Source organism: Mauremys reevesii, linkage group 15, assembly GCF_016161935.1.
Source record: "Mauremys reevesii isolate NIE-2019 linkage group 15, ASM1616193v1, whole genome shotgun sequence".
In the NCBI taxonomy this organism is placed as follows: Eukaryota; Metazoa; Chordata; order Testudines; family Geoemydidae; genus Mauremys; species Mauremys reevesii.
In genome coordinates, this window is record NC_052637.1 from 30,891,299 (window position 1) to 30,918,135 (window position 26,837).

General features: G+C 45.6%; 2 protein-coding genes across 10 annotated transcripts; both read left to right on the plus strand.

The window, feature by feature from the left end:
- Positions 1-43: 43 nt before the first annotated feature.
- Positions 44-9,913, plus strand: SLC25A19 (solute carrier family 25 member 19). 2 transcript variants are annotated; one of them, XM_039501056.1, is made up of 7 exons: positions 44-201; positions 975-1,155; positions 1,731-1,886; positions 2,584-2,754; positions 4,748-4,931; positions 6,234-6,364; positions 8,596-9,913. In XM_039501056.1, exons 2-7 carry the CDS (start codon positions 1,024-1,026, stop codon positions 8,794-8,796), a joined length of 975 nt encoding a protein of 324 aa, XP_039356990.1. In that variant the 5' UTR covers positions 44-201; positions 975-1,023; the 3' UTR covers positions 8,797-9,913. The 2 variants fall into 2 exon arrangements, with proteins under 2 accessions (XP_039356990.1, XP_039356991.1); XM_039501057.1 differs by lacking the exon at positions 44-201 and adding an exon at positions 522-720.
- On the plus strand, positions 1,752-26,500 carry MIF4GD (MIF4G domain containing). 8 transcript variants are annotated; one of them, XM_039501063.1, is made up of 6 exons: positions 1,752-1,886; positions 19,464-19,597; positions 22,246-22,355; positions 23,152-23,307; positions 24,275-24,367; positions 25,379-25,606. In XM_039501063.1, exons 2-6 carry the CDS (start codon positions 19,516-19,518, stop codon positions 25,604-25,606), a joined length of 669 nt encoding a protein of 222 aa, XP_039356997.1. In that variant the 5' UTR covers positions 1,752-1,886; positions 19,464-19,515. The 8 variants fall into 8 exon arrangements, with proteins under 8 accessions (XP_039356997.1, XP_039356996.1, XP_039357001.1 ...); XM_039501062.1 differs by lacking the exon at positions 1,752-1,886 and adding an exon at positions 6,239-6,364; XM_039501065.1 differs by lacking the exon at positions 1,752-1,886 and adding an exon at positions 13,314-13,768 and having other exon boundaries at positions 23,212-23,307; positions 25,379-26,500.
- The last annotated feature ends 337 nt before the right edge of the window (positions 26,501-26,837 follow it).

Sequence of the window (26,837 nt, forward strand, 5' to 3'; positions counted from 1 at the left end):
CGTGACTACAACTCCCAGCAAGCCTCGGGCCGGTGATGATCCTGAGCATGCGCAGTCTGTTATCTGTCCTCCCGGACCAGGGCAGGCCGCTGGCTGGATTGGCTAGGCCCAGCCTGGGCCGATGTCAGCGGCCGGGGAGCGGCTCTGAGCAGTGCCGTGAGGAGGCGACAGCGTCCGGGAGCCGCCCTGGGTGGCAACGGGGTGAGCGTGGTAGCGGTGAATGTCTCCTCTGGCGGGGGGAGGCGCTGCGGGGCAGAGGCCTGAGGGGGAATTTCTGAGGTGCGGTGCCGCAGGGCAGCCTCGGCCCCGGCGCGACCCCGTCCACACCAGCAACCGGCCCCCTCGGCGCGTCCCCGCGACCGGCCGTTGGGCTCCCGGCGCGTCCCCGTCCACACTAGCGACCGGCCCCCTCGGCGCGTCCCCGCGACCGGCCGTTGGGCTCCCGGCGCGTCCCCGTCCACACCAGCGACCGGCCCCCTCGGCGCGTCCCCGCGACCGGCCGTTGGGCTCCCGGCGCGTCCCCGTCCACACCAGCGACCGGCCCCTCCACCCCCAGCCTGGCCCTGTCCAACGCAGTGACTGGCCCTTCTGCAAGTCCCAACCCAAGAACCCTCACTTCTGCCCCCATCCACCCAAGCCCCAGACCTGCAACCATCCCCTCTAGTAGGGCTGGTGCCAGCATGTCTCTTCCAAGGGTTCTCTTCCCCTTCCCATGCCAAGGTGTATTATTGTTGCCTTTGTTAGGCTGGCTGAAGACCTTCTATTTTGCTTTATTATTGTTCCTGTTTGAATAGACCACGTGTTTTAGTGGTGGGAGCAGTTTTAGGAGTTGGGGGTTGCTTTTTGGGATCAAAAATATTCATAGGCCTGAGGCTAGCTTGTCCTGTGATAGTGACCTCTTTGATCCTCTGCGAGAGGTCAGAAGTAGACCTGTCACTGAAAACGCCTCATTCTCTTCTGTCTTTGGACTGTAGCACTCCTGGAGGTTGATGCAGGTGGAGGCTGCCCTTGGACCAGGCAGTTATGGTCGGTTATGACCCCAAGTCTGAAGTGAAGTCCGTCTCAGCTGTGGAGGTGGCTGTGGCAGGATCCGCATCTGGGTTTGTCACTCGGGCTCTAATCAGCCCTGTGGATGTCATCAAGATTCGCTTTCAGGTACCTTTCCCAACAGCCTCCATGATACACATGGAAGAGGAACATGCAGAAAATAAAAAAAAAACGGTTTTTCTTTTAACCTTTTATAGTATTTAAATAAGTCATTGCCAGTGTCACAAATACACCCAGAAGCTATTACATAGCTGATTAAACCTCTGTGTGTGAGGGAGTTAAATACAGATTATACAAGGTAGACAGATGTATTTATCTTTGGGGACCGTTTCTACTTTCTCTTAACAAATTAATGTATTTTTACTGTTCTGTCTTATTTTCTTGTACGTAGCTCTTGTGTTTTTCTTGTTCTTCCTTCTTTTTTCCCTTCCTATCTGCCTGTCCTAATTTAGTTTTATTAACATTTTTGCTGAATATCATAGCTCTTTAGCGTTGCACATACCTCTTCTTCTGCCCCCAACTCTTAAGGACCAGCAGCATTGGTATCTGAGTCAGTTGTAGCTGCCACGAGGGCACACAAGAAGTGGGGTCTGAGTTAATGTAGGCCACTGAATGTTTCAAAGATCAGGTTCAGGACCTTGAAGCAGATCACAGAGTAAGGTAATTTATTTGTTCTTTTTCAGCTTCAGATTGAACAACTCTCCCCCAGAAACCCACTGGCTAAATATTATGGCATCTTGCAAACCGCACACCGGATATTTCATGAGGAAGGGCTGACAGCATTCTGGAAGGGGCATGTGCCTGCTCAGCTCCTCTCAATCAGCTATGGAGCTGTCCAGGTAAGATGTCAGGAAATCATCCAGGGCTAGCTTTGTTCTGAAGTTTTTAGTTTCTGTAGTGGCTTTGTCAGCAGCCTCATCCTGTCATAGCTGCCCATCGCTTACCCAGCTGTCTGTAGGGCTAGTCCATTTGTAGGGTACATTGTATGCCAAAGAGGAGACTCTGGTAGTGTGATTAGGTGATGGTAGAGCAGCGGACCAAGAGGACAGATGTGGGCTCTGGTCTCAGATGAGTTACTTACATGCTGTGAGTCCTTGGGTGTGCCACTTATCTTTCTGGTTCACTTACCGCCTTTGTTCATTGAGGATGACAGTGTTGATAATACTGATTCATAGGTTGTTGTGAAGCTTAATTCATTAACATTTCTAAAACCTTTTGAGACCATCTATTGAAAGGTGATGTATAAGAGCCAAATGTGTTATTTAATAAATAATTTATGGAGAGAAGAGAGAGTTAAAATAGGAACTTCGTAGGAGGCCTTTTTGTTTTAAATCCCAGACTATATTCTCCTAAAGGGAGAACTGAAGATTCTGAATGCCAAGAGTATTCCCCAATTTGATGGCTGCATTCTTGCAGCATATCCTTCAGGAGGTTGCAAATGATGGATTTATTTATTTTGTTAGAATGTGGTAGAACCACAAGGGTTGTGGGTGATAAGAGTTTTCTCTGTGACGTATGTTTCTGTTTCTCTGTAAGTTTGTGACTTTTGAGTGCCTGACGGAATTGGTGCACAATGCCACACCATACAACACCCGCAACTTCATCGTGCACTTTGTGTGTGGCGGCCTGGCTGCTTGCACTGCCACCATTACAGTTCAGCCTCTTGACACACTGCGCACCCGCTTTGCTGCTCAGGGCGAGCCTAAGGTATGAGTTAGGGGAGAAGAATTTTAGCTTTGTTATGTTTGTTGATGATAGCCATGTTTCATTCAGATTAGTGTGTGTGGGGGGGGAAACTTTACAACTTCCAGCAGGTGATCTGGGAAGACTGGAGCCCTTAATGCGTGGTAATGTCATTAATGCCAAGTTATCCTTCGGTCCATTGACACACATGCTTTGTCCTGGCAGAGAGAAGGAGGAGCTTCTCTTTTTGGTGTGGCTGATTTGGCTCTCATTTGATACTCGGCCGCACAAGGGAGTTATTCCTCTGCCTTTCTTGAGGGGACATGTCTCAAACAAAGAATCATAGAAATGTAGGGCTGGAAAGGACCTTGAGAGGTCATCTAGTCCAGCCTTCTGAACTGACGCAGGACCAAGTATACCTAGACCATCCCTACCAGCTGTTTGTCTAACCTGTTGTTAAAAACCTTCTGCGATGGGGATTCCACAACCTCCCTTTAGGAGCCTATTCTGGTTCTTAGTTATCTATATAGTTAGAAAGTTTTTCCTAATATCTAATCTAAATCTCCCTTATTGCAGATTAAGCCCATTACTACTTGTTCTACCTTCAGTCTACATGGAGAACAGTCTATCACCATCCTCTTTACAACAACCCTTAAGATATTTGATGACTGTTACCAGGTTCCCTCTCAGTCTTCTTTTCTCAAGACTAAATATCTTCAGGGTTGTTTTTTTTTTTAACCTTTCCTCACAGGTCAGGTTTCTAAATCTTACATCATTTTTATAGTGCTCCTCTGGACTCTCCAGTTTGTCCTCCTCTTTCTTAAAGTGTGGTGCCCAGAACTGGACACAATGTCCAGCTGAGGCCTCACCAGTGCCAAGTTCAGTGGGATAATTACTTTGCTTGTCTTACATACATCACTGCTGTTAGTACACCCCCAAAATGATGATATCCTTTTTCACAACTGCATCACATTGTTGGCTCATAAATATGCAAAGTGTACGAAGAGTCATGTGCAGGTTCTTACAGGTATGAAGTTTTTAAACCAATCCTCTACTAATCCAGTTTTATATCCTTGTTTATACAAGGATCTGTCTCCACCAACCAAGTTCTTCTGTCTCCCCTCAGTTATTACTGGAAACACTTAATTTTGAATCAGAGCCATTTTCTTACTCTATTTCTGCTTGACTTGTAATGGAATCGCAATCCATTCCCATGTATTCAGTGTCAGGGCGTCACTGCAGGAGTAAATGGTGAAACTAGGCTGTGAGGAAGAAAACACACCTATGATACAAATACAAGTGCTGGTGAGCTTAAGCCATTGGGAAAATTACCAAAAATGAGAGAAGTAGCTAGATTTCTTAATACAATAAGTCTTTGAGTATTGTGTTTTCCAGCTACCAGTCAAAGAAAACTGGACAAGAAATGTTCTCAGCTTCTTGAGTAAAGAGCTGTGACTGGCATATTTGACATCACTCTTGTAAATTAAGAATCTTTGAAGGACACTCAATCTGTGAATTCAGGTGTGTTTTGCACAGTTTCCCAGAGCTTTCCCCCTGCCCCATAATAGCTGTCCTGATCTGCCAGCCTCCCCTTACTGTCACTTTCTGAAGCTATTCATATCAAGGTGTTCTCAGTCATGGGGACCCATCTCTGGGGCTTGCTTCCCACCAGAGCCAAAGTTCAGGCAACTTCAGGATACAATGTCCAGCCATGCCTTTCAGTGGGATACTGCTGTCAAGCAGAACTGAGGGTTTGTTGGTTCAGTTAGTTTCATGTGGAAGAGACCATGTTTATTCTGTCAGTTTGTTTTAATTATTATCAGGATTTCAAAGACTCAGCAGTGAGCGTTCGTGTCACGATACATGAAATGGTTTTGTTAATCTGTTTGTGCTAAAAATCAACCTGTTATATGTTGGGAGATGGGAATCCCCATCTGTATCCGGAATGTAACTGATTTCTGAATAGCTGATTGTAAGTGTATCTAACAGGAGAACTTTACTATTCCTTGTTGTTTAGGTTTACCGAAATCTTCGTCATGCTGTGATGACCATGTACCAAACAGAAGGGCCTCTGACCTTCTACAGGGGTTTGACCCCCACTATCATTGCTGTCTTTCCATATGCTGGTCTCCAGTTCTCCTTTTACAATCTCCTGCAACAATTGTATAAATGGGTGATGCCATCCGAAGGAATGAATGCAGGTGGGTGCTTGGGACTGAGAAATACTCAGTCATGGAGGAAGAAGAAGAGTGGCCCAGTGGTTAGGGCACTAGTCTAGAACTTGGATCTGAGTTCAATTTCTTCTCCTGTCACAGACTTACTGTGTGATCCTGGGCCAGTCACTTAATTTCTCTGTGCCTAATTTCCCCACCTGTAAAATGCCTAAATACCTTACCTCATAGCAGTGTTGTGAAGATAAATACATTAAAGACTGTGAGGCACTCAGATATTGTGGTAATGAGGCCCATAGAAGTACCATCGACAGGAAGATGAACTCTTCAGTCCAGTATATTATTTTTCAAATTGGGTCATGTTACTTGTGCAGTGGAAAGATCTTGCAGAGACAGCCTTTATTCCTTTCAATTTCAGTAATATTGTGGGGATAGGACTGTCAGTTGAGTACAGGATCTCTGAACAGCTGTGTATTCTAAAGTTGCTTCCCCTCTTCGGCTTGTACAAGAGGATTCATCTGGTGCAGGTTAACGCTCCCAAGTTGTTCTAATATTGATCTCCTGCTCTTTGGCTATTCTGAGGTTTTTAAGATAATTTCATGAAAAGTGGCACCTTGACAGCCCTGGAGATGGGACCTCCAACCACTAAAGCACATACAGCATGGGTAGCATCACTGCAAGTTACTGTTCCATCAGAGTGTTCTCAAGTAGAGAGATTACCTCCTATGTGTGAGAGCAGCTCATCCTCAATGTTCATTCAGTGTTAGACAGCAGATTGTGATGGTAGTTTTGTTCTGTGGACACCTGCCAATTAGGACCCGAACTAAGACTACCAAACTCCTTTCCCATTGGCCTCTGTACAGCCATCAGATAGTACCAATTTATGATCTCTACCAACCTGTTCTGATTTGAACCCTCAACTGGAGGCACAAGGTTCCATACCCTATTACCAATCTCCAGTATTTTTTTTCCTAGCAGTGTGAAAGCTTGCATGGTTATTGATGATAAACCCTTCTGTTATTGTTTCGTTCTGTATTGCCATTTGACAGAGCTGCAGAATAAATCAGTCTTTAGATTAAGACTGGATATCTTTCTAAAAGATATGCCCTCACTCAAAGAAGTTGTGGACTTGATGCAAAAATTCTTGGGTGAGGTTCTATGGCCTGTTTTATGCATAAGGTGAGACCAGATGATCATAATGGTCCTTCCTGGCCTTACAGTCTCTGAATAAATGGTTCTGATTTACTTTCCATTATGTGTTTGTAAATCAGAACTCCATTCTAATCCTCCATTTCTTCCGTACACTCTTCTTTCCACTTCTCTGCTTTTCAGGTAATGTTAAAAACCTCGTGTGTGGCAGCTGTGCCGGAGTTATCAGCAAAACTCTTACTTACCCTTTCGACCTGTTTAAAAAGCGGTTGCAGGTGGGAGGCTTTGAGCAGGCCCGGGCAGCCTTTGGTCAGGTGAGAGATGTTTTGATCAACTGGTTTTCATATGTTTAAATGTAGACCAAGAAATAAAACATTACCCAGAAAACTCAGCTATAACATCTGATTTTGAACAGCGTTCTGTTTATTTCCTCTCTGGGCCTACTAAAGCATTGTTGGTTGACTTGTTCACAATATACTATATATGAGAGAATCTTCTTAATAGGCAGTCATTTGCAGTGGACCAGTCATCCCAGATAAGCAGCTACCCTGATTAGGAGATTATTTTTCCTTCTAGAAACAAAACTTTCTGAAAAGACCTGAAATTAAATAAAATACTGTAATGAGTAAAAATAACCATGAATTTTTAAAAATCACCTGTCTTCCTAATTTTGTAATTTCTGTGTTAAACTGGTGTTGAAGTTCTGAACTCTGATATTTTATCACCCAGTTAAACTCCTTAACCAAATGCAGAATTTTTGCTAGTACTGTTCTAAATAATCAGCAGTTACTGCAGTTCACTCACTAGTGGAATAAATTGCCTTTCAGGAAGATGACCCAACTGAGGGGTGTATACTATATCTGTATATATAGATCTAGGCTGGGAGACTCAAAGGGGCCTAGGGGATTGACAGTGGTCATGGCCATGTAATAAATTGCATTTAACTTGTACTATTGACTGAGGGTCAGATTTTTAAAGGTATTTAGGTGCCTAACTCACATTGATATCAATGGGAATTAGGTGCCCAAATACCTTTTAAAAATCTGGCCCTGACTCACTTGCACTGTGCTCTTGGGGAGGGGTTGAATGAAAGTTTGGAGGAGTTTGGATTTATTTTATTTTTCTATTTGCTGATGGATATTTGTATGTCAAGATGAGATGAACAGTTCTTGCTACTGTATTGTGTATTTCAGTTTATGGAATAGGCACTCAGAATTCATGGTTGGTACCTAAAGAGACTTGTATAAATCTAAACAAATTAAATACTTCTAGCATTCCTTACCACCTTGAAATGGACACCTATTTTTAAAATTGTATTAGAGAAATATTTCCTTTCTCCCCCAAATATGAAAATGTCCCTTCCAGTTTATATTGGCCTGACATGTACATTGGGTAGTATCCAGTCTTTGAAGCAATGACAGATGTATAGTCTGAGAGGGAAGGATGTAAATACTAGGGAGGGAGAGGAGTTATTTAAGTTAAGCACCAATGCTGACACAAGAACAAATGGATATAAACTGACTATCAATGACTTTAGGCTTGAAATTAGATGAAGGTTTCTCACCACCAGAGGAGTGAGGTTCTGAACAGCCTTCCATGGGGAGCAGTGGGGGCAAAAAACCTTACTGGCTTCAAGACTGAGCTTGAGAAGTTTATGGTGGGGATGGTATGATGAGACTGCCTACAATGGCATGTAGCCCATCTGTGACTGCTAGTAGAAAATATCCCTAATGGCTGGTGATGGGACCCTAGATATGGAGGACTCTGAGTTACTACAGGGGACTCTTTCCCAGGTGTCTGGCTGTTGTGTCTTGCTAAAATGCTCAGGGTACAACTGGTGGCCATATTTGGGGTTGCGAAGGAATTTTCCACCAGGTCAGGTTGACAGAGACCCTGCGGGGGAGGGTTGCCTTCCTCTGCAGCATGGGGCAGGGATCATTTGCAGGTTTAAACTAGTGTAAATGGTGGATTCTCTGCACCTCGAAGTCTTTAAATCGTGTTTTGAGGACATCAGTAACTCAGTCAGAGGTTATGGGTCTATTAAGGAGTGGGTGGGTAAAGTTCTGTCGCTTGCAATGTGCAAGAGGTCAGACTTGGATGATTATGATGGTCCCTTCTGGCCTAAAAGTGTATGAGTCTATATGGAAAATAATACCAACACATTCTGAAGCAGTTGCTCTGCAAACTCTGTAGCATGAACACTGCATGAGGTGTGGTATAAAGGATTTCCTGTCATTCAGTTGGCGTGTAAGCTGTTGCTGATAATGGTAAATGTAATTTGTGGCTGTGGTGCCTGCATCTACAAATCAGTGTGCACTCAGATTGATTCTCTGATGCTGCCAGTTAGTCATAGTGAATATCCGTAGAATCTCCATTGTATGTATTTAGAATACATTTTTGATACAGCCTTTGGGTTTCTTTCAAGTCCTCTGAGTCCCTTTCCTGGATGTGTGGAATATGATACAGAGGTTTCTGAGAGAATCCTGCCCAGGTGAGCTGAGCTTGTGCTGTTGCTCTCTTTACTCTCTCAACTCTTCTCCCCCAGGTGCGGACGTACAAGGGTTTAATGGACTGTGCTGGGCAGATTGTGCGAGAGGAGGGGCCTGTTGGATTGTTTAAGGGTCTCTCCCCCAGCTTGCTGAAGGCTGCTCTCTCTACTGGCTTCACCTTCTTCTGGTATGAATTGTTCTGCAACCTGCTATATGCCCTGAAGGACACTGGCAGCACTAAGGGGCAGGAAAGCTGAAGAGGCAGGACTCATCAGCTGCAATTACACTGTGGAGGAGTAAGACTAGTGGCTTCATTGTCACATGGAGAGGGATGGGGAATGGCTCCTCCCTGCCAGGGCTCTGAAAACATGTGTCCACTAGCTTTGGAGGAAAGATCTGTTTGGAACAAAACCAAAGGAGCAGGTGACTGCAGCTTCAGTTGAGGACACTGAGCCCTGAGGTACACTGAGCATCTTCCATCATATCTCCTATAGTATCAGCATTCACTTTGGGAAAAGGGGTTTTATAAAAACTGAATTCTACTACCCATCTGGCAACATGCTCTGAAGAGGCATCTGATCAAATGTGTGAAATCCTTCAAGCACAGGGACCCATCTGGCTTAGCTAGTGCCACTCAACTAGTGTCAAATGATGTCACATCTGCAAAGCTTCAGCCCTCTGCTTAGGGCCTGTCCATTTGCTGCATATTCTCATCTCCTTGCTGTACAGGTAACCCCTTCCTTATTCTGCATAGACACCTGTCTTCTCTTTGCCATTAACATTTACCAGCTCGACATCCTCAGCCACTTTAAACGTAGCATCATCTAGCAACGTTTATGCCAACACCGATTTGCTTTCTCACTACAAGTGGCAAGCTTACTTTTGTTTGACAAGTGTCCCTTATTCTGCCTGTGAGTTCTGCTGTGGGCCTCTTAGGGTTCTACTTTGCTAGTATAATGCTCTTACAAACAAGTCTGCAGCTCTAATGCTGTTTGCTCTCAGGAAGGTCTCTCAATGCACAAAACCCAATTTTGCTTCGCACTGACATGTTGGGGCTATGCTTTGCTATTAGATTGTCATGATTAAACAGATACTATAAAGATTTTTTTTTAAACCTACCTTAAAATAATGAAGACAGTCCTGTGGAAACTAGTGACTCTTTGATCATCATAGAGCCAAGGAATTGCTGAGCACCTGCTGTAGTTGGGAGATTAATTCTTTGAATCTCTTGTGGGGGCTTGAGAGAGACCTGAGAACTGCCAGATAGACTGAGAGAAATGACATGGTTGCTCTGTGGAGGGCATTGGAGCAGATCTTCCTCCCTGGAAATATTTCCAAACCCTCTATTGTGAATTAAATGATCTTCTAAACCTGTCATAGTCCCTTATCTGTACTGAAGGGCAAAGAAGCTTGAGGAGTCTGGAATTGTTTGTGTATAGTTTGTTTTTGTTTTAAATTTTTCTGAAGCAGCCTGGTGAGCCTCCATGTGCACTAGGAGGGAATGAATGGGCAGAGAGCCTCCACCCTGATCCTGGTTTGTTGCACACTGGGCTGTTGATCATACATGTGATGGGTCTTTATATGATCATCTAGCTGGTGGGAAAGGGATTTAGTGGCTTCTATACTAGAATGAAAAGACAAATCATGATAGTCATTTCACTTCCCACCCTCGATGTCTGTGTCTTTAAAGTATTTCTAATGTGCCCATCACTAGTCTCTAAACATGAGTCACATCACAAGGAGGGGAAGTGGCTACAAACGAGAGCATTGATTTCCCCTTAGGTAAAGGAGAGAGATACTGGTTTAATACAAAGAATTAGCAAGATGGGTCTTATTTTGCTACTGTGGAGTTTTGCAGGATCTGTATATTGGGGTTATATTTCCTAGAATCAGATAAATTTAAGAGATGGAAAAGATCCATTAGGTCACCTTGTTCCTCCCACCTGCAAGTGCAGGGTTGTTGTTTTTGACTGTATACCTGACTTCAGTCCAATTTTCCGTGACTCAATCAATAGGGCTTGCACTACTTCCCTCGTGAGACTGTGCCACAGTCTAACTGGTGGTGATTGTTGGAATTTTATTCTAATGTAATCCTATCAGTGAGGATTTGCTTTGCCTGAAATTCACCCCACAAGCTGCTCAGCAATTGCATTTGTTTTTATCCTAGTGCCTTTTATCATCTGGGTAAAGCAAAACACTTTACTAAGCAAAGTACAACATACTAATAATACAGTAGCCGTTATGGAATCCACAACAGTTGCCACCTAGCCTTGGCCATTGGATCCTCTATGTGCAAATACTGCAACAAATACCGTACTTTCCAATAGCACTGATTACCTTACTCATGTACAGTAACATTCATCTCTCGGGATGTTTGCACAGAGCTGTATTGGGTGCTTCAATGAAAAAAACAAATGTTCTAGGATTGGTTACTGAAGTGGGTTATTTTCCCTTTTGATTTTAAGCCTCTGTTGTTATGCAGAGCCTTAATCCTCTGCAGCATTTCTAGCGATCATCTGAATGGACTTTTTGTGAATTCAGTAGACTTAAGGCTTCTGACCAGCTATGTTTTTTCACAATATGTTTAATGTGTGCCTGTCTCTAAAGAGAGGAAAGAAAACATTAAATATTTATTATTATCCTGTCTGGCTTTTTCTTTCATCTCTTTGCAAACACTCAAACCATGAACATGATGGGGTGATGCAGTTAGATCATATTGGACAAACACACTCTAACAAGGGCCTGATCTTGCTCCTGTTGACTGCAATGAGATCAAGGCTCCTGAATTATACTGCGGATGCAACTTAATTGGCCTCTCAGAGTTGGTAAGACAACTCCCACCTTTTCATGCTTTCTGTATGTGTGTGTATATATATCTCCTCAATATATGTTCCATTCTATGCGTCTGAAGAAGTGGGCTGTAGCCCACGAAAGCTTATGCTCAAATAAATTTGTTAGTCTCTCAGGCCTGGTCTACACTACGGGGGGGGGTGGGGGGGTCGAACTAAGGTACGCGACTTCAGCTATGCGAATAGCGTAGCTGAAGTCGAACTACCTTAGTTCAAATTTCCTACCTGTCCAGACGCCGCGGGATCGAACTCCGCGGCTCCCCCGTCGACTCCGCCACTGCCGTTCGTGGTGGTGGAGTTCCAGAGTCGACGGGAGCGCGTTCGGAGTTCGAACTATCGCGTCTAGATTAGACGCGATAGTTCGAACTCCGAGAAGTCGAACTCTCCGCGTCGACCCGGCGGGTAAGTATGGACCTACCCTAAGGTGCCACAAGTACTCCTGTTCTTTTTGCGGATACAAACTAACACGTCTGCTACTCTGAAACCTGTCATATTTGTTATTGGAATTCCAAAGTTCCTGGGCTTGGTCACTAGAGGGCACTGTTGCCCCAACCGCAAAGCAGGAGACGGCTTCAGTGCTTAGATATCCATTACTGCACAATAACTAGTGATTGTCCAAATGGATTTGCACAAGCTTGGTCATTCCACTGTGTGAGTATTAAAGCAGTAGATGTTTGACCTACTTTGCCAATCTGTGGTAGACAAGTTCAGACTTAGTTTACATGTATCCATAACACAGTGTTGCAGAATGTTATCAAAAGCTGCTCATTCTTCATTCACTAAAGCTGCTTTCTAGCTTCAAGAGTATGCTTGTTCTACTTTGTATAATACGCTAATGCTAAGGAGTAATGACCAGCACTCATCGCACATTAAGCACATGGTAACTTTGGAGCATAAAGTGTGTTCTACAGCCCCTGCTCTTTTGAGATGTTAAGGTGAGCTGGCATATTTCCTCGTGTGTGTTTTTTGTTTTTTTTTTGTAGAGCTCATACATTTTCCCCCCTTCTTAAATTCTTCAAATGTTTTTTCCTACCTTGCAAGTAAAACCCTAGGGCCAAGACCTGAGCAGTTCTGCTCCAACATACTCATCAGGTTGCCTATCTTAGAGAAGGAGGGGAAAATAGAAGAGTAAGTAGATTTCAGTTTCAAGCTTCTGAAGTTTAAACTGTGAAGAAAAATATGAAAGCAAGAATAAGAGGTTCTGCTCTTTGCTTATGAGCAAAACCCAGACTTCCAAGCTAACAGAGGAGAATGTGAAGCCGTGGACTACTACTGTACAAAAGGAATAACCTGAAAAGAGGAAAAGTGTAACCATCAGCTTCAAGCACATGAACTGATCTGAAAGTTACCACCATGTGGTGTCTGCTTGGAGGCACATGAGGCCTGTTGGATATAGGCATGCCCCGTTCCCAGTGAGTGGTTTTTCATGTTTCATTAATCACCATAACCACTAGTGAAAATCACGCACCCCCTTTCCCTATGCTGGTAGTGCCAACAGAGGCCAAAGGGTGAATGGACCACGGAATGGGAAGGACTCACATGCCTAGAAAGTAGATCCCTACAGGGCAGGAGTGAGGCACTTTTGCAGGACAGTGTGGGGAATATGCATTGCAGCTTCTTTTGCTGCGCTGTACCTCTCCTGCGTTCAAACAGAGGGCTGCAGCCTTTTCTCTAGGGCTGTTAACACAGAAAAGTCAAAAGATTTTATGGTCAAAACCTAGTATTTAAATACAGCTCTGGAGGAAGAGCGCTTCTGACTGGGAGACAACAGTCTGAGTCAGAGGGAAACGGACCCACTCTGCCCCCCCCCCCACCCCAGTCGTAGGATGATGAAAAAGAGCGGGGGAGCAGGAGGATGCAACGAAAGATGGATAGGTGAATGCAGAAGGTTGCGTAAATCCTGGTTCTTCCAGGCGGTGGCGCTGCTGTTTCAACACTCCCAAGTCCCTCCTCCCCTTGGCTCTGGCTGCAAGGAAATGACCTAAGAGGAAACCCGCAGGTTTGCAATGGAAAGAATCCGTCTGGTGGCAATCACTGACCCCAAAGAAGCTGAAAAGTAAGAGCAGAAGCTGGGATTTTCCGCCTGATCCTGCCAGCTGGGGTCTCGCAGGGCGCTTTCCTGGTGGAGGGGCGAGTGCATGAAGGATGCCCATCTTGCATTTGCATTCCATGCTTGAGCTCCTGCCTTTCCTGCTTCTGCTGCTGCTGTTCTTGGCGCTAGGTTTTCTCCTGATCTATCTGCAAAAACCCGAACCTGAAAACAAGAAGAATTAGGGGTAGGGGCGGTTCTTCTCTATGCAAATAAAGCACCAAAGATGCGAGCGCTGGAGTCCTGAAAAAAAAAAACTCTCCGGGAGAGTGAAGAGAAAAGCCGGAGCAGGTTGGTGACATTTGCAAATCTGGCTGGGCTGGGCTGGGCTGCTCTGGTTAGTTTCAGAAACAAACTTTTGCCTCTTGGGTGGAGCAGCAATTATTTTTCAAGCCGGAACATTTCTCTTACTTTCTCGACTGCAGTCCTGATTTTAAAGCAAACCAAACACCTAATTACTTGGTCCCGTTCTAGGCTTTTTCAGCAAATTTTTTGTTTATTATTTTTTCCTAATCCAGGAAAAGAGTTTATAATTTAATGGTGGCCATAAATTGAGGCAATTTTTCTGGAGTTTTTGAGGCCTAAAATCATTTTTTCTCTTAACCAACTAACCTAGATAGATAAAAGTCCTAAAAACAGGTGATAGGGCAGGCACTTTCATAATTCTTTTATGCTTGAAATTTACATTGATATCCTGTCTTTTCCCCCCTCCTGCTGACAAACAATGAGAAAGTGTTCCCCTGCTGTAAATTAATATATAGGTGGCTGTTTAGGTACCATGGTGATGGGGTTCCTTCTTAAAACATAAATGGATAGCGAGACATGCCCCTAAAATTGTGTTCTAAAGTATATCAACCAACCCACATCAAGTTCTGGGTGTTTAACTCCCCCTCTCAGGATGGACCTTCAACCCCACCACCACTGTCACCAGCCACACCCACAAACATTATAGATAACCTAGTCCTGGCAAGGGAAAAACTTGACCCCCAGGTCTATCTTGGGTATTCATGGCTCTCGTTACCAAAGTATCTAAATGCCTCACAATTTTAATGTTTTTATCCTCAACACTATGAGGCAGGACAGTGCTATTATCCCCATTTTACAGATGGGGAACTGAGGCTCAGAGAGACTATGACTTGTCTGAGGTCACACAAGGAGCCTGTAGTAGAGAACGGAGTTGAACCCAGGGTCTCCCAAGTCCCAGGCTAGTATCCAAACCACTGGGACTGTCCTTCCTCTCTTTTTGTAGTGGTTTTAGTTGGAATCAGAGATTTTAATGTTGGGAGAGCCCTGTTATACTGCCCTACTGTTTTTCCTGCCCACCTGTCAGGAGATGAGCCCCAAGATTTGGGGAGGGTATTAATAGTCAGTCACTTTAGTGAGGGAACTTCAATCCTGTTGCTCACTTTTACTGTTTGTATGGAGCCTTTGCTGAGCTCTAATGTGGGAAGGCTGGTATTGGACTGACAGGATATAGTTGGGAGTAGTGGAGGTGGGGCTCCCACAGCAGTGTTATAAAATATGTCAAGGAACCAGCAGCAAACTGAGTTGCCCGGGACAGTTTCAAATGTACCAAGTCCTGTGTTTTATCCTGCTCCTCCCGAGCAGCCATGTAATGACTCTTCTGTGGTGGGTAAAGGATCTTCAGGGACAGATGAAACATGTTGCTGGTGGGATCATTTATCTTCTTAGGTTGAGTTATTTTCTCCTGGGCTTCTGAGGATCTCTGATCCAGGCCTGGGAAGCTTGGTGTTTGGATGTGGAAGGTAGGCAGGGGTAATTCCTGGAGCTCATCTCCCCCCACCCCTCCTTGTGGCAGCATTAAACCTATGAAGGTGCATTGTGCAGAGTGATGTGCTTCTAGCCATGTCAGCATCCCACATGCTGGGGATGGTAAGTGCCTTCACTCTGCACTCAGCTGGCAGCTCATCCCCATTTGGAGGGGTGAGACCCTCCTATTCCCCAGAAACCTGAGCAGGCTCAGACGAAGCTGAGTGCTTGCACAGGTAGTAAGAGTGCTGGGCCTTCTCTCCAGCCAACCCACTTGACTTCTGGGTGCTATCATCACATCCTCTGAAACACTCTCATCCTCTTCTTTCTGGAGAATGAGCAGCAACTGTGCTCCAGCCCAGATGTCTGTGGTGGGAGACAGAGGGAGAGAGGACCAAGAGGAGAAATGTGACTGAGTCTTTAATAAAAGAAGGGACGTCTCAAGGTGTGGTCTGAAATTCCTGAGAGGCCAATGGGGGTGTTTGGTTGTCAATCAATAGAAACTCCATTCTTCGTATCCACAATGTATGTGTCTGCCCCAGCCCCTGTATTCTGTTCCTGCCCATCTGCATTGTGCAAGGAACTGGAGTCATGCTGCATAGCTGGCCACTACTGAACTGGCTGCCAAATGCTGAAGTTAACAAGCAGGAGGGCTATTGGCACCAGGTGGCACATACTTGAATGCAGTCATAGATTTTAAGGCCAGAGGGGACCATTATGATCATCTAGTCCAGTGGGTCTCAAACTTTTTTACTGGCGACCCCTTTCACATCCCAAGCCTCTGAGTGTGACCTCCATAATAAATTAACACATTTCTTATATTTAACACCACTATAAATGCTGGAGGCAAGCGGGGTTTGGGGTGGAGGTTGGCAGTTCGTGACCCCCCCCATGTAATGACCTTGTGACCCCTGAGGAGTCCCAACCCCCAGTTTGAGAACCCCTGATCTAGTCTGACCCCCTGTATAGCAGAGGCCAGAGCCCATATGTCAGAGGTTTTCATGCTGTGGGGCATGCCCCCCTAGGGGGGCACAGAGGAATGTTTGGGGGTGTGAGTGGTGACGCCAAGTGGCTTAGGCTTTGGCTGTGGGTGATGGGTCTTGGGGAGAAAGCGCCACCTCCACCCCCTGACTCACCTTAGCGGGCCTCCCAGCCTATGAGTCAGTGTCAACACCTTGGTGCCCAGCAATGGCTCCGCCCCAAGATACCATCGCGCCTTCTCCTGCCCTGAAAATCTGAGGGGGCAGGTCCAGGTATTGGGGAGTGCAACCAAAAATTGTAACTCAAAGAGGGGGCTCAGCTCAAAAAGTTTTACAACCACTGCCCTATATTGTGGCTGAGCTGGGCGATCTTGTTTTTAGAAAGATGCCCAATCTTGATTTAAAGACTTAGGTGTTGCATTCCCTGCTTCTCTTTGTTCTGTGATCTTCATTGCACTGAGAATCATTGATGCTGCAGTGTCCCTTGCAACAGAGAAGTGATGGGATTCAGGAGTAGTGAACACAACTGGGATTTGTTGTTTATTATGCTGAGCATTCATGGCTTGTTTTCACAGGGACTTTTCTCCCCAAACATCCCACCAGTGCTAGCCACAGTAGGATCATTCGATAGACACAGCATTGGCATTTTTACTATTTGGCCATCCGCATTTGCTTTGAACAGGGTTAGTTGATGCAGTGGTAAAAAGGCCAGGAGCCATGCGCTCTCTACACTAAGGCGACCACTGGTGGGGAACTGTACCTGAGTTAGCAATGGTGTGATGCTTCAGGGGAAAAAGGCTAGGGGAGAACCAGATCCTGTAGCCTCCTAGAGCTCTAGCTTGCAGCCTAAGGTGGAAGTGCTGCACAGTGTTACCTTGCAGGGTGTGTCAAAAAATCCCAGCCCAGACTCAGCAATCAAAAAGTGGACTTACAACTACTGCTTACCCTACCAACCATTCGTGAAGCTCTGCCTGAGGCAGTGGAATGACATCACATCCTCATTAGGAAAGAGAAGTTTAATCGAAAATGCACACAGAGCTCTGTGTGAGTCATCATCATTGCTGAATCTCGACATCTATGTCTGCTCTCTCTCAGAGATGGCTGCCAAGATAGGCAAAGTATTCTACATTTTCCAGTTCTTCTTTTTCAATGTAGATCTTCCTTGCTGGGTCTGATGATTGACCGGGGACTGGCTGGTGGAGAACTTTTGTTTTTCTGATGTTCGGAGTTAGTCCTAGGCTTTTGTAAGCTTCAGAGAAGCAATTAAGGGCTGTTTGTAGATCCTCCTTTGAGGGTGCAACTACAGCACAACCATGTGCGTACTGAAGTTCTGTTATTGTTGATGATATTACTTTAGTTCTGGCATAGAGACGATTTAACTGAGAATACGCACAGAGCTCTGAGTAAGTACGTGGTATAAGACTCAGGGGAGTTTACCTGAAGAGACACCTTGTGGACAGGGAACAAGAGATTGTAACTTGTGTGAATTTCCGTAACTTAGAACCAGGAAATGTTTGCTAATTAAACATTGCTGTAAAACCAAAAGGAACCTCCCATCTCCTTATAAATGCATTAGGGGGTGTAAACTATATCTAAACCCAAGTCTCTAGGCAGGCAACATATTCAACTACAGGAGTGTGTTCTGCTGTTCAGAATATAGTCAGGCACAGAGTTGTGAGAGAGCTAGAAGGTCTCTACTGTGTTTGAAAACAGGAAACTTGCAATGACTGGGTCTTATTCTGTGCTGTGCTTTGGGTGCAGCCAAGCAGGGAGCAAAGGTGGCTTTACCCCACCTTTGCACTGTCCAGATTCTGGGCAGCTCTAGGAACCAAAATTGCCCTTGTGTAAGTTAGAGTATTTATGGGTTCCTCTAACATACAGCATCCTGTTGCGGGCTGTAGTGCTATACCCTCTTACTTCTGGCAACCCTCTCTTATAGGGGGGTGCTGCCCAGATGGGGGCGAGGGCCCAGCTAGGTGTTCAGCTTGACCTACCTAAGCAGTATGTGCAACCCTCTAATTTTATAGATCTGACTGCTCCAAGCCAGGTAACATGCTGTGTGGTGCATTAGAAAAGATTGCATCTTGGACATCTTACAGGAAGCAGGGAGAGAGTAGGTGGCAGCCGCAGGTTTACAGAAAGGTGTTTTCCCCTTCCTCCCAGAGCAGTGCCAAAGGAAGTATTGCAGGTATTATATGATCACAGCAGCTTAGATATGTGCCTCGTCCCTCTAAGGACAATGGCCTTCATCTGGCTAATCCCTGATAGCTGCTTCCTAGGCTGTTTGCACAGTGACTGTGGAATTCTGATGAGCTGGCAAAACCCATTGAATGCTCCACTTGGACATTTGCCCTCCCAGTGTTTGTGACACAGGCCACTGCAGCCCTGCAGCAAACATTTGATGCCGCACCGACCAGTGGCTGTTCTCATATTAGGTAAGACTGGATGCGTATGTGAAATGACGACTTCCCCCAAAATAACTAAGCAGAGGAAAACCCAGGAGATTCTAAGATCATTTCGTACAAGGGAGAATAATGCAAACTCTAAAGGAGACTAGAGACTTAATAATGTTGTTGGCTGCAGAATTTGCTCGCTATCTCTGTTTGCCACTCTGAGCAAGATTCATCTCTGGTGCAGCCCCTCTGAAGTCAATGAGTTTGGAATGGCACTGTGTGAAAGCAGCTCTGCTATTAACTGACAGTGCAGCGGGGAGGTGGATTGGATGATCATCCGTGTGTTTTGAATCTTCCCTGTGTCTTGGAGCAAAATCAGCTGAATTGTAGGTTCAAAGCCACATGCAAGCAGATGAATCAGCAGACCCATGCTGTGCTCTTGTGTGCATTTCCCTGTGACCGGCTCAGGCTGTTTCTTCCTTTAAAATACGTGTTTTTGTTGCCTCTGGATGGGCTGTTTGTTTCTGAAGCTGCAGATCAACAGTTTAAATGGGTTATTATATCAGAAAGTATATGGGCTACCAAAGAGAGCCAGCTGGCCAAAGACCCCTTGTTAAAGTGGGACAGAGGGCAGGGATTATAAAAAATAATAATGATTTCGCAGGATTGGGGGTTGGAGTTTGGAAAAATCTTACAACCCCAAAATAACTGAGTGCTCTTTACATTAGTGAATTGGTTAAACCATACCGTGCTCCAGCTTTTCCCCTAATGTCAACACAAACACCTACACTTACCCTCGCCCATCTCCCTGCTTAACTAAGCCGTGTTTGATCTCTTCTCCAGGGTTTGCCACTAACAGCCACTTCCCTAACTGCACTGTCGCAGCAGGCCAGACATGGGAGACACGGGCAAAGAAGAGTATAAAATACAGTCGTTCGACACCGAGACGCAGCAGTTACTGAAAACTGCTCTCAAAGGTCAGCAAGCACCTGTCTTTCCAGCCCCCATGGCATGGCTTCCATGCCCAGGCTGGCTGGCAGATCATGCCTGACCAACCAGATTCCACTTTGTCTTGTTAACACAGATGGCTCCGAATAGGAGAGCTATGTCAGAAATGCCACTAGCCTGCTGCTTGGCCCCCAAAGCCTTTTCCCCACCATGGGTGAGCTAGTGCTGGAACACACAATTTCTACTCCCTGCCACCTCCTCCCTGAGATTTAAGGCACAGTTGTCTGAGTTCAATTCCAGATTCTGGAAGGGCATGTCCTCTAGTGGTTATAATCTTTCTGCTCCTGTGCCGTCAAACGGTCTCTGTTCCAATCCACTGGCCATCCCTCTATCTATTCTCCCCCAATCCCAGATTCTGCTGTCCCACCCTGCTACTATCCTCCCATCCCCCTACTCGTATCCCAGCCTTTGATCCTGCCTGGTCCCCCCCATCTGCTATCTGTCTCCCCCATGCTCCAAGTCAACCCTAGCTACTTCCTCATTCCCCTCAGCAAATAATCAACATTCTGCACTCCCACTCCTCCTCCTGCCTCACTTCTCTTTGCTCCTATCCAACCCCCCTACCTTGCCTTCTGCCACTCCACCTTTGTGCCTATATATTCTCCCATCCTCCTCTCCTGCCCTCTGTACTTCTCTCAGCCTCGGACAACAGCTCCCCCTCTGCTTCTCCCCACCGCTTGCTCCTGCAATCTCCCTTCTCCCCCCTCCGCATTCCTTGCTCCTTTGCATTGCAGTCAGGGAGCTTCCTCCTTCTTCTGGGCCCACCAGCAGGGGGAGCATTAAGAGCACAAGGGAGAGTGTCTCCCTGCTCTCAGTTCTTGTGCCTGCTGCCACAGTGGCCTCTGACAGCCAGGAGAAGCAGTTGCAAGGAGAGTCCTGACCAGCCCCTTCAGACCTAGGTTGATGCATGCTCAGTACATCCAGAATTGGCAGAGAATTTCTACACCAGTCTCTAACAAGTTTCTAATAAGCATAGAATCATAGAACTGTAGGACATGGAGGACCTCGAGTGGTCATCTAGTCCAGCCCCTTGCGCTCAGGATGGACCAAGTAAACCTAGACCATCCCCAACAGTTGTTTGTCCAGCCTGTTCTGAAAAACCTCCAATGGTAGGGATTTCACATCCACTCTTAGAAGCCTATTGCAGTACTTACTTTCTAACTATAAGGATAGTTAATTCCTAATAGCTAACCTAAATCTCCTTTGCTGCAGATTAAGCCCATTACTTCTTGTCCTGTCTTCACTGGACATGGAGAACAATTGATCACTGTTCTCTTTGTAGCAGCCCTTTACATATTTGAAGACTGTTAGCAGGTCTTCCATTAGTCTTCTTTTCTCAAAACTAAACACCCCTAGTTTTTTTTAACTTTCCTCAGAGGCTGGGTTTTCTAAACCTGCTACCATTTTTGTAGCTGTCTTCTGGACTTTCTCCAATTCACCCACATCTTTCTTAAAGTGCGGAAACCAGAACTGGACACAGCACTCCAGCTAAGGCCTCACCAGTGCCAAGCAGAGCAAGACAGTTGCTTCCCATGTCCTACCTATGATACCGTTGTTAATACAGCCCAGATTATTAGCCTTTTTTGCACCTGCATCACATTGCTGACTCTCATTCAATTTGTGATGCACTATAACCCCTAGGTCCTTTTCTGCAGCATTCTTGCCTAGCCAGTTATCCCCTGTGTTGTAGTTGTGCATTTGATTTTTCCTTCGTAAGTGTGTAACTTTGCCCTTGTCTTTAGTGAATTTCATCTTGTTGATTTCAGAACCAATTCTCTAATTTTTCAAGATCGTTCTGAATTCTAATCCTGTCTTCCGAAGTTCTAGCACCCCACCCATTTTGGTGTTATCCACAAATGTAACTTATAAGTATATTCTCCACTCCATTATCCAAGTCATTAATTAAAATATTGAATAGTACTGGACCCTGGACTGACCCCTGCAGTATTACATCCTGCAGCCTAGTTTTTTTAACCTTTCCTCAGAGGTCGGGTTTTCTAAACAGAAGCAGGAATAAAGGGCAAATGTCCTGATTCTTGTACTCTTGCTCCGGTCACTCCTCAGCCTGTTACCAGCATTCTCCTCTCATCAGGGGCTTAACAGACACTGCCATATTCATTTGTCTTTTTTCAGCAATTTTTTCACTTTCTGGAAGTTTTGTCTCCTAGGGAAAAGCCCAGGTAGGAGGGGTTGGGCTTGGAGGCTTCATAGGGAAAAGTCAGCCTTGCTTCTCAGTTATAGCCTCTATATTCAGAGCACAATGAAAATTTGCCCATTCAGCTCAAATTTAAACTAGCCCCCCTACTCTCACTCTTATCCTCTTCCCCTCCCCTTGCGATGACTGTCTCTGCCAAAAATGGCTAAGTACCCTCTGAAGATGCCATCCCTGATGCAGTCTGTAGGGGGGCTACAGCAGCTGAGATAGCTGCCTCTGGTCCCTGCCAGCCTGGGAGTGAGCCTGGGTTCTTGCAGCATGGTAGCACAACACACTCCCATGTGCACCTTAGCTGCTTTCCTGGTGTTCTGAAGCACGAGCAGGGAGGGTGTGAAGTGAGGAATCTGTGCAGTGTTGGGAAGTGAGTGAGCGGCACTGACGGTATCATCTCTTTCCCTGCAGACCCCAGCAGTGTGGATCTGGAGAAAGTGGCTAATATCATCGTGGACCAGTCCCTCAAAGACTGTGTGTTCAGCAAGGAGGCTGGGCGTATTTGCTACACCATCATCCAGGTGAGAAGATGTCAGCATGCTGACAGCAAATCCTTAGTGAGTCACACAGCCTCCCCTTCCGGATCACAGCTAGTGCTAGTGGGTATCTTGGCGTCTCAGCTGGGCCTGCCTCAGTCCTACAGCATTTACAGAGAACTTTTAATCTGCAAAGCATTTTATTAGCACTACTGAGCCTTCCAATGCCACCCTCTAGAGGAGTATCATCCCCTTTTCAAAGAAAGGGGAAATTCAGGCACACAGAAGGAAAGACTTGCAAAAGGTCATGCAGGGAATACAACCTACACCTCCTTTTTCCCAGTCTTGCGTTCTTACCACCAGACCAGCTCCTCTCTGTCTTTGTAAATGTTTTAACAGAGGCTACCAATATTTCCACTGCTTGCCCCATCTGCCAGAGATATGCAGAAATCCAAACCTGCCCGCATGTGTGGGAGTACAGTTTCTCAGGCTCAACTGGAAGAAGGTCCCTAGTCTTGGGGCAGTGGCCTTCATGGCAGAGGAACTTATCCAGCATATTGAAATGGTTTCTTCCCATAAGATCAGGAGTGAAGCTGGCCTGTGGAATTCTGCATGCTGGGAGGAGATTCTCTAGCTCCAGCAAAGCTGTGAAATAGAGGAAGAGAATGGGAAGGGATGTGCAGGCCATGACAGTAGCCTCAACTCCACGTGCAGTTAGACTCCCACCAATCATCTCTCTGTGCAACAATAGGAGTCTGATAATGAATGATATGTAAAGACCCTAGTAATGTGGGTACCCACGTTGTTGTCCTCCCCTTTCCTGGCTGTTCTGGGGTCCTAGGCAGAGAGCAAGCAGGTGGGCCAGAGCATTTTCCGACGGAGTCTGCTTAACCGTCTGCAGCAGGAGTATAAGGACCGGGAGGAGCTGCGAGCCCGCTCGCCCCAGGCATGGATCTGTTACGTCACCTTCATCTGTAATATCTTTGACTACCTGAGGGTAAGGTGCCTATGCAGAGGACATCCCTATCTGCTGCCTCATGCCTAAAGAGGATCTGAACCAAACCCCTCCTGAGTTAGGGGCAGGAGTTTGGAACCTGGAGCGAATTCTGAATTTTGTGGCTAAACCCAAAAATCTTGGTTCTGAACTCCTTACTCTTTTTGTGTGGGCTGGGGATCTGCATTCAAACATTACAGTTCAGGCTCTTCGCTAATTATGTTCCCCTCTGCGTATTGAAGGCCATTGCTTGCTGTTCCCCTTATTAATAAAGTAGGGGATGAGGGAAGAGTTGTCGGTATGTAGAGCTAAACAAATAATTCTTAACAAACCAACCTTGAACAAATGTAGTATCCTTCACAGCTCCTGGAACTGGTGTACATGCCTTTATTGGTCGTTTCACACACACTTTTTGGAGTTCTTTGCTCTGACTGATCTCAGGTGTACTAAATTCAAGTCCCACTGCTTAATTGCGATTGGTTGGGGAAATCACATGGTATTATTTCCTGTTCCCTGACTGGACGAGTGCTAAAGCCCTCCAAGCATGCATACTGAAATTAGCTTTCTGGGAGCTTTGTGCTCATAAAACTCTTGGGCTCAGATGCTGGCAGGCAGTGAAGGTGAAAGGATTGTGAACAGAGTTGAAATGTCAGGGGGAAAAGCATGGGTGTAGCTAATTAATTTTTAAATCAAATATTTCTGGAAAATTTAAATATTTGCATCACTTTCCCATCTGTGTTGGTACCGTTGCCCCATGCAAAGATCTCTGGTCCTCTGACTAACGGAGACGTTTCTATATGGCCTCTTAGGCAAACCCTGCCAACAGGACCCTGAGCCAGAGTGACACCATAACTCGTTTCCAGAGGAGCAGTTCCCCTCCCATTTGAGAATAGTGAGGGAACAATTCTTTAAAAATAAAACTCTGCCTCCTCTACCCATGAGCTGATATGTGCATCTGGCCCATTAACAGGTGAACAACATGCCCATGATGGCGCTGGTGAACCCAGTTTATGAATGCCTGTTCCGACTGGCACAACCTGATAGCCTGAAGAAGGAGGAGGAGGTGAGTGCTGGTGAGATGCTAACATGCAAGGAGAGTTTGTACAGCCAAGTGACTGGCAAAAATACTGTCCTGTAAGGGCTGCTGATAATGGTTTGAACCAATGTCTGGACCAAAAGGGAGGCACAGAGCTGAACAGAACTTATTTTCCCTCATACCTATTGTAAGTGGAGTGGGGGCAGGGAACAAGAGAGGCTTGTAAGGTGGGAAGTTCCCTGCAGCCCCCAATGGAGGAATTATGGAGGTGCTGGTGCATCCATAATTATGTTGCAACCACAGTTCCATTCTTCCCCCATTCCAAACATTTTTAGTTCACACTCCAGATCTGACCGTGGCTGATGTAGGTGCGCAGTGATCAGAGCCTCTGAATGCCAAAGGCACTGAAACAACCCAAGGGCTGTTATAAAGTTCATAAGTCATTGGACATGAATTTTGCTTTTGCTTTGCTGTTCTCCGTGGCATCCTACCACAACATACCCTTCAAGCACTCGGACCTACCAGCCTCCTGCTCATAGCGCAGGTGCTGCTGTTCCTTGTTAGTTTATGTGAAAGCAACCAGCAGATGGTCAAAAGAATCCAACTCACCTTGGAAACAGAGCATGGTTCAGACAGTTCTGTTCAGGTGCTTATACTGCACCCATTAAAGGAGCTCTGTAGACGTGTTGATCCAGCTTTTGCCACTTGCTGGGAGCCTCAACATAAATTGATGCAGGTCTAATGGTGTGAATTGCTGCCAGCATGTTTCTTCAGCAATTTAATGTGTGAAGCTGGGGGATCTCATGGACACCCCTCCTTCCCAGAGAGATGCCCCTTCCAAGCAGCTATCAACATCCAGGTTCCTAGTCACTACCAGAGATTGATGGCAATTAACAGTTTCCTAAGGAAAGTGGATGTAGTAGAAAGAAATACAGGGGAATAGGGTGGGGAGAACTAGCCTGTATTAATTTAGAGGTGATGGGGCACCTTAGGCCCCCACACCATCTTAAGGTGGCTTTTTCCCTTTCCTCTTTTAAGGTGGACTGCCTGGTGCTGCAGTTGCACCGCATTGGTGAACAGCTGGAGAAGATGAACTCCCAGCCAATGGATGAGCTCTTCTCCCTTCTACGAGATGGTTTTCTCCTGGAGGATGGGCTCAGCTCACTCTCTCAGCTCCTGTTGCTGGAGATCATAGAGTTCCGGGCTGCAGACTGGAAGATGACAGATGCAGCTCAAAAATACTATTACAGTGAAGTCACAGATTAAACCTTCCACAGCCAGAACTAACTCACTCAGTGGCTCAAAGTTTCACCCTGGCACTTTCACGAGCAAATGTCACACAAATGTTTCAGATATTTTTAAGTTAACATTTTTCTAATGCTTTTTCTAAATAGGATTTATATTGTTTACTCCCAATAGACCCTTTGTACTGTGTCTTTGATGGACTGCAACAGGGGACAGTTTGATTTGGGGACAAGGGCAGTTTTAACCTAGCCAGAGCTTCCATTCTCTTTATCTATGGCTCAGGTTAATTAATGCCTCTCAAACTGTTGATTAACTGTATCCACAGCTTCCAGCTCACACCAGCATTTTACAGTAGCAGTCAGGAAAGCACAGCCAATGGTTTATACTGAGATCAGCTATTATGTGCCAACTCAGTCACCCACCAACAGAGTTGAGACAAGTGGAAGGAAAAGCTTTCGCAGCTTATTTGGAAAACTGCCCCCTTTGCTGCTTACTGCCACATGGAATCCATGCCCATAATACACAAACCAGGCTTTAAAAACAGTCCTCCAGGATGAGTCTCATCTTGCTCCCTGTGAAATCAATGGGAGCACGATTGAGCCCTTTACATGGGCAATCAGTTGTTATTTCTCCCAACCCTGCCCTCTGGCAGGCTGGGTGCCTCTGGACAGCAGAAGTAACACCTGCTTCTGGAGGAAGGAGAAGCCAGCCAGTGTACATCATAGCAGCAATTTCCTTGAGCACATGTAGCTAGAAACTGTTTTTATGAGTTTTATATAATAACCACTATGGAATTTTTTCCAAAAAACAATTTAATAAACTTCAATATTGTACATTTGTTGACAAAAGGGACAGACAAAGGGGAAATAAATGTTCTATTGAGGTTTTTTCTAATAAAAGTTTTCCACTAATGAACACCATGTTTTCTCTTTCCACAGAGCTCTTGCTTTGTAACATTTCTAGGGTGCTGGGTAGCTACAAACAGGACAAAGATCTCTTCCGTAAGACTGCCATGTGTTAGTTTTCCTCTGCTACAGGGTGGCAGAGTTGCTTGTGAGCACGGAATTAGATTTTTAAATCAAAACAGAGGCCAAGGTTTGGGGTATTGAATTCTTCCCCATCCTCCTCCTCAAACTATGTCTTTCCTTTGCAGTGAGCAAAAGTGTTCTGTGCTTTCCAGCAAAGCACAACAGGGACAGAAGTGCTAGCAGCTCTTTTACAGGACAAGAGAAGGATTTCAACTCTGTCTAGC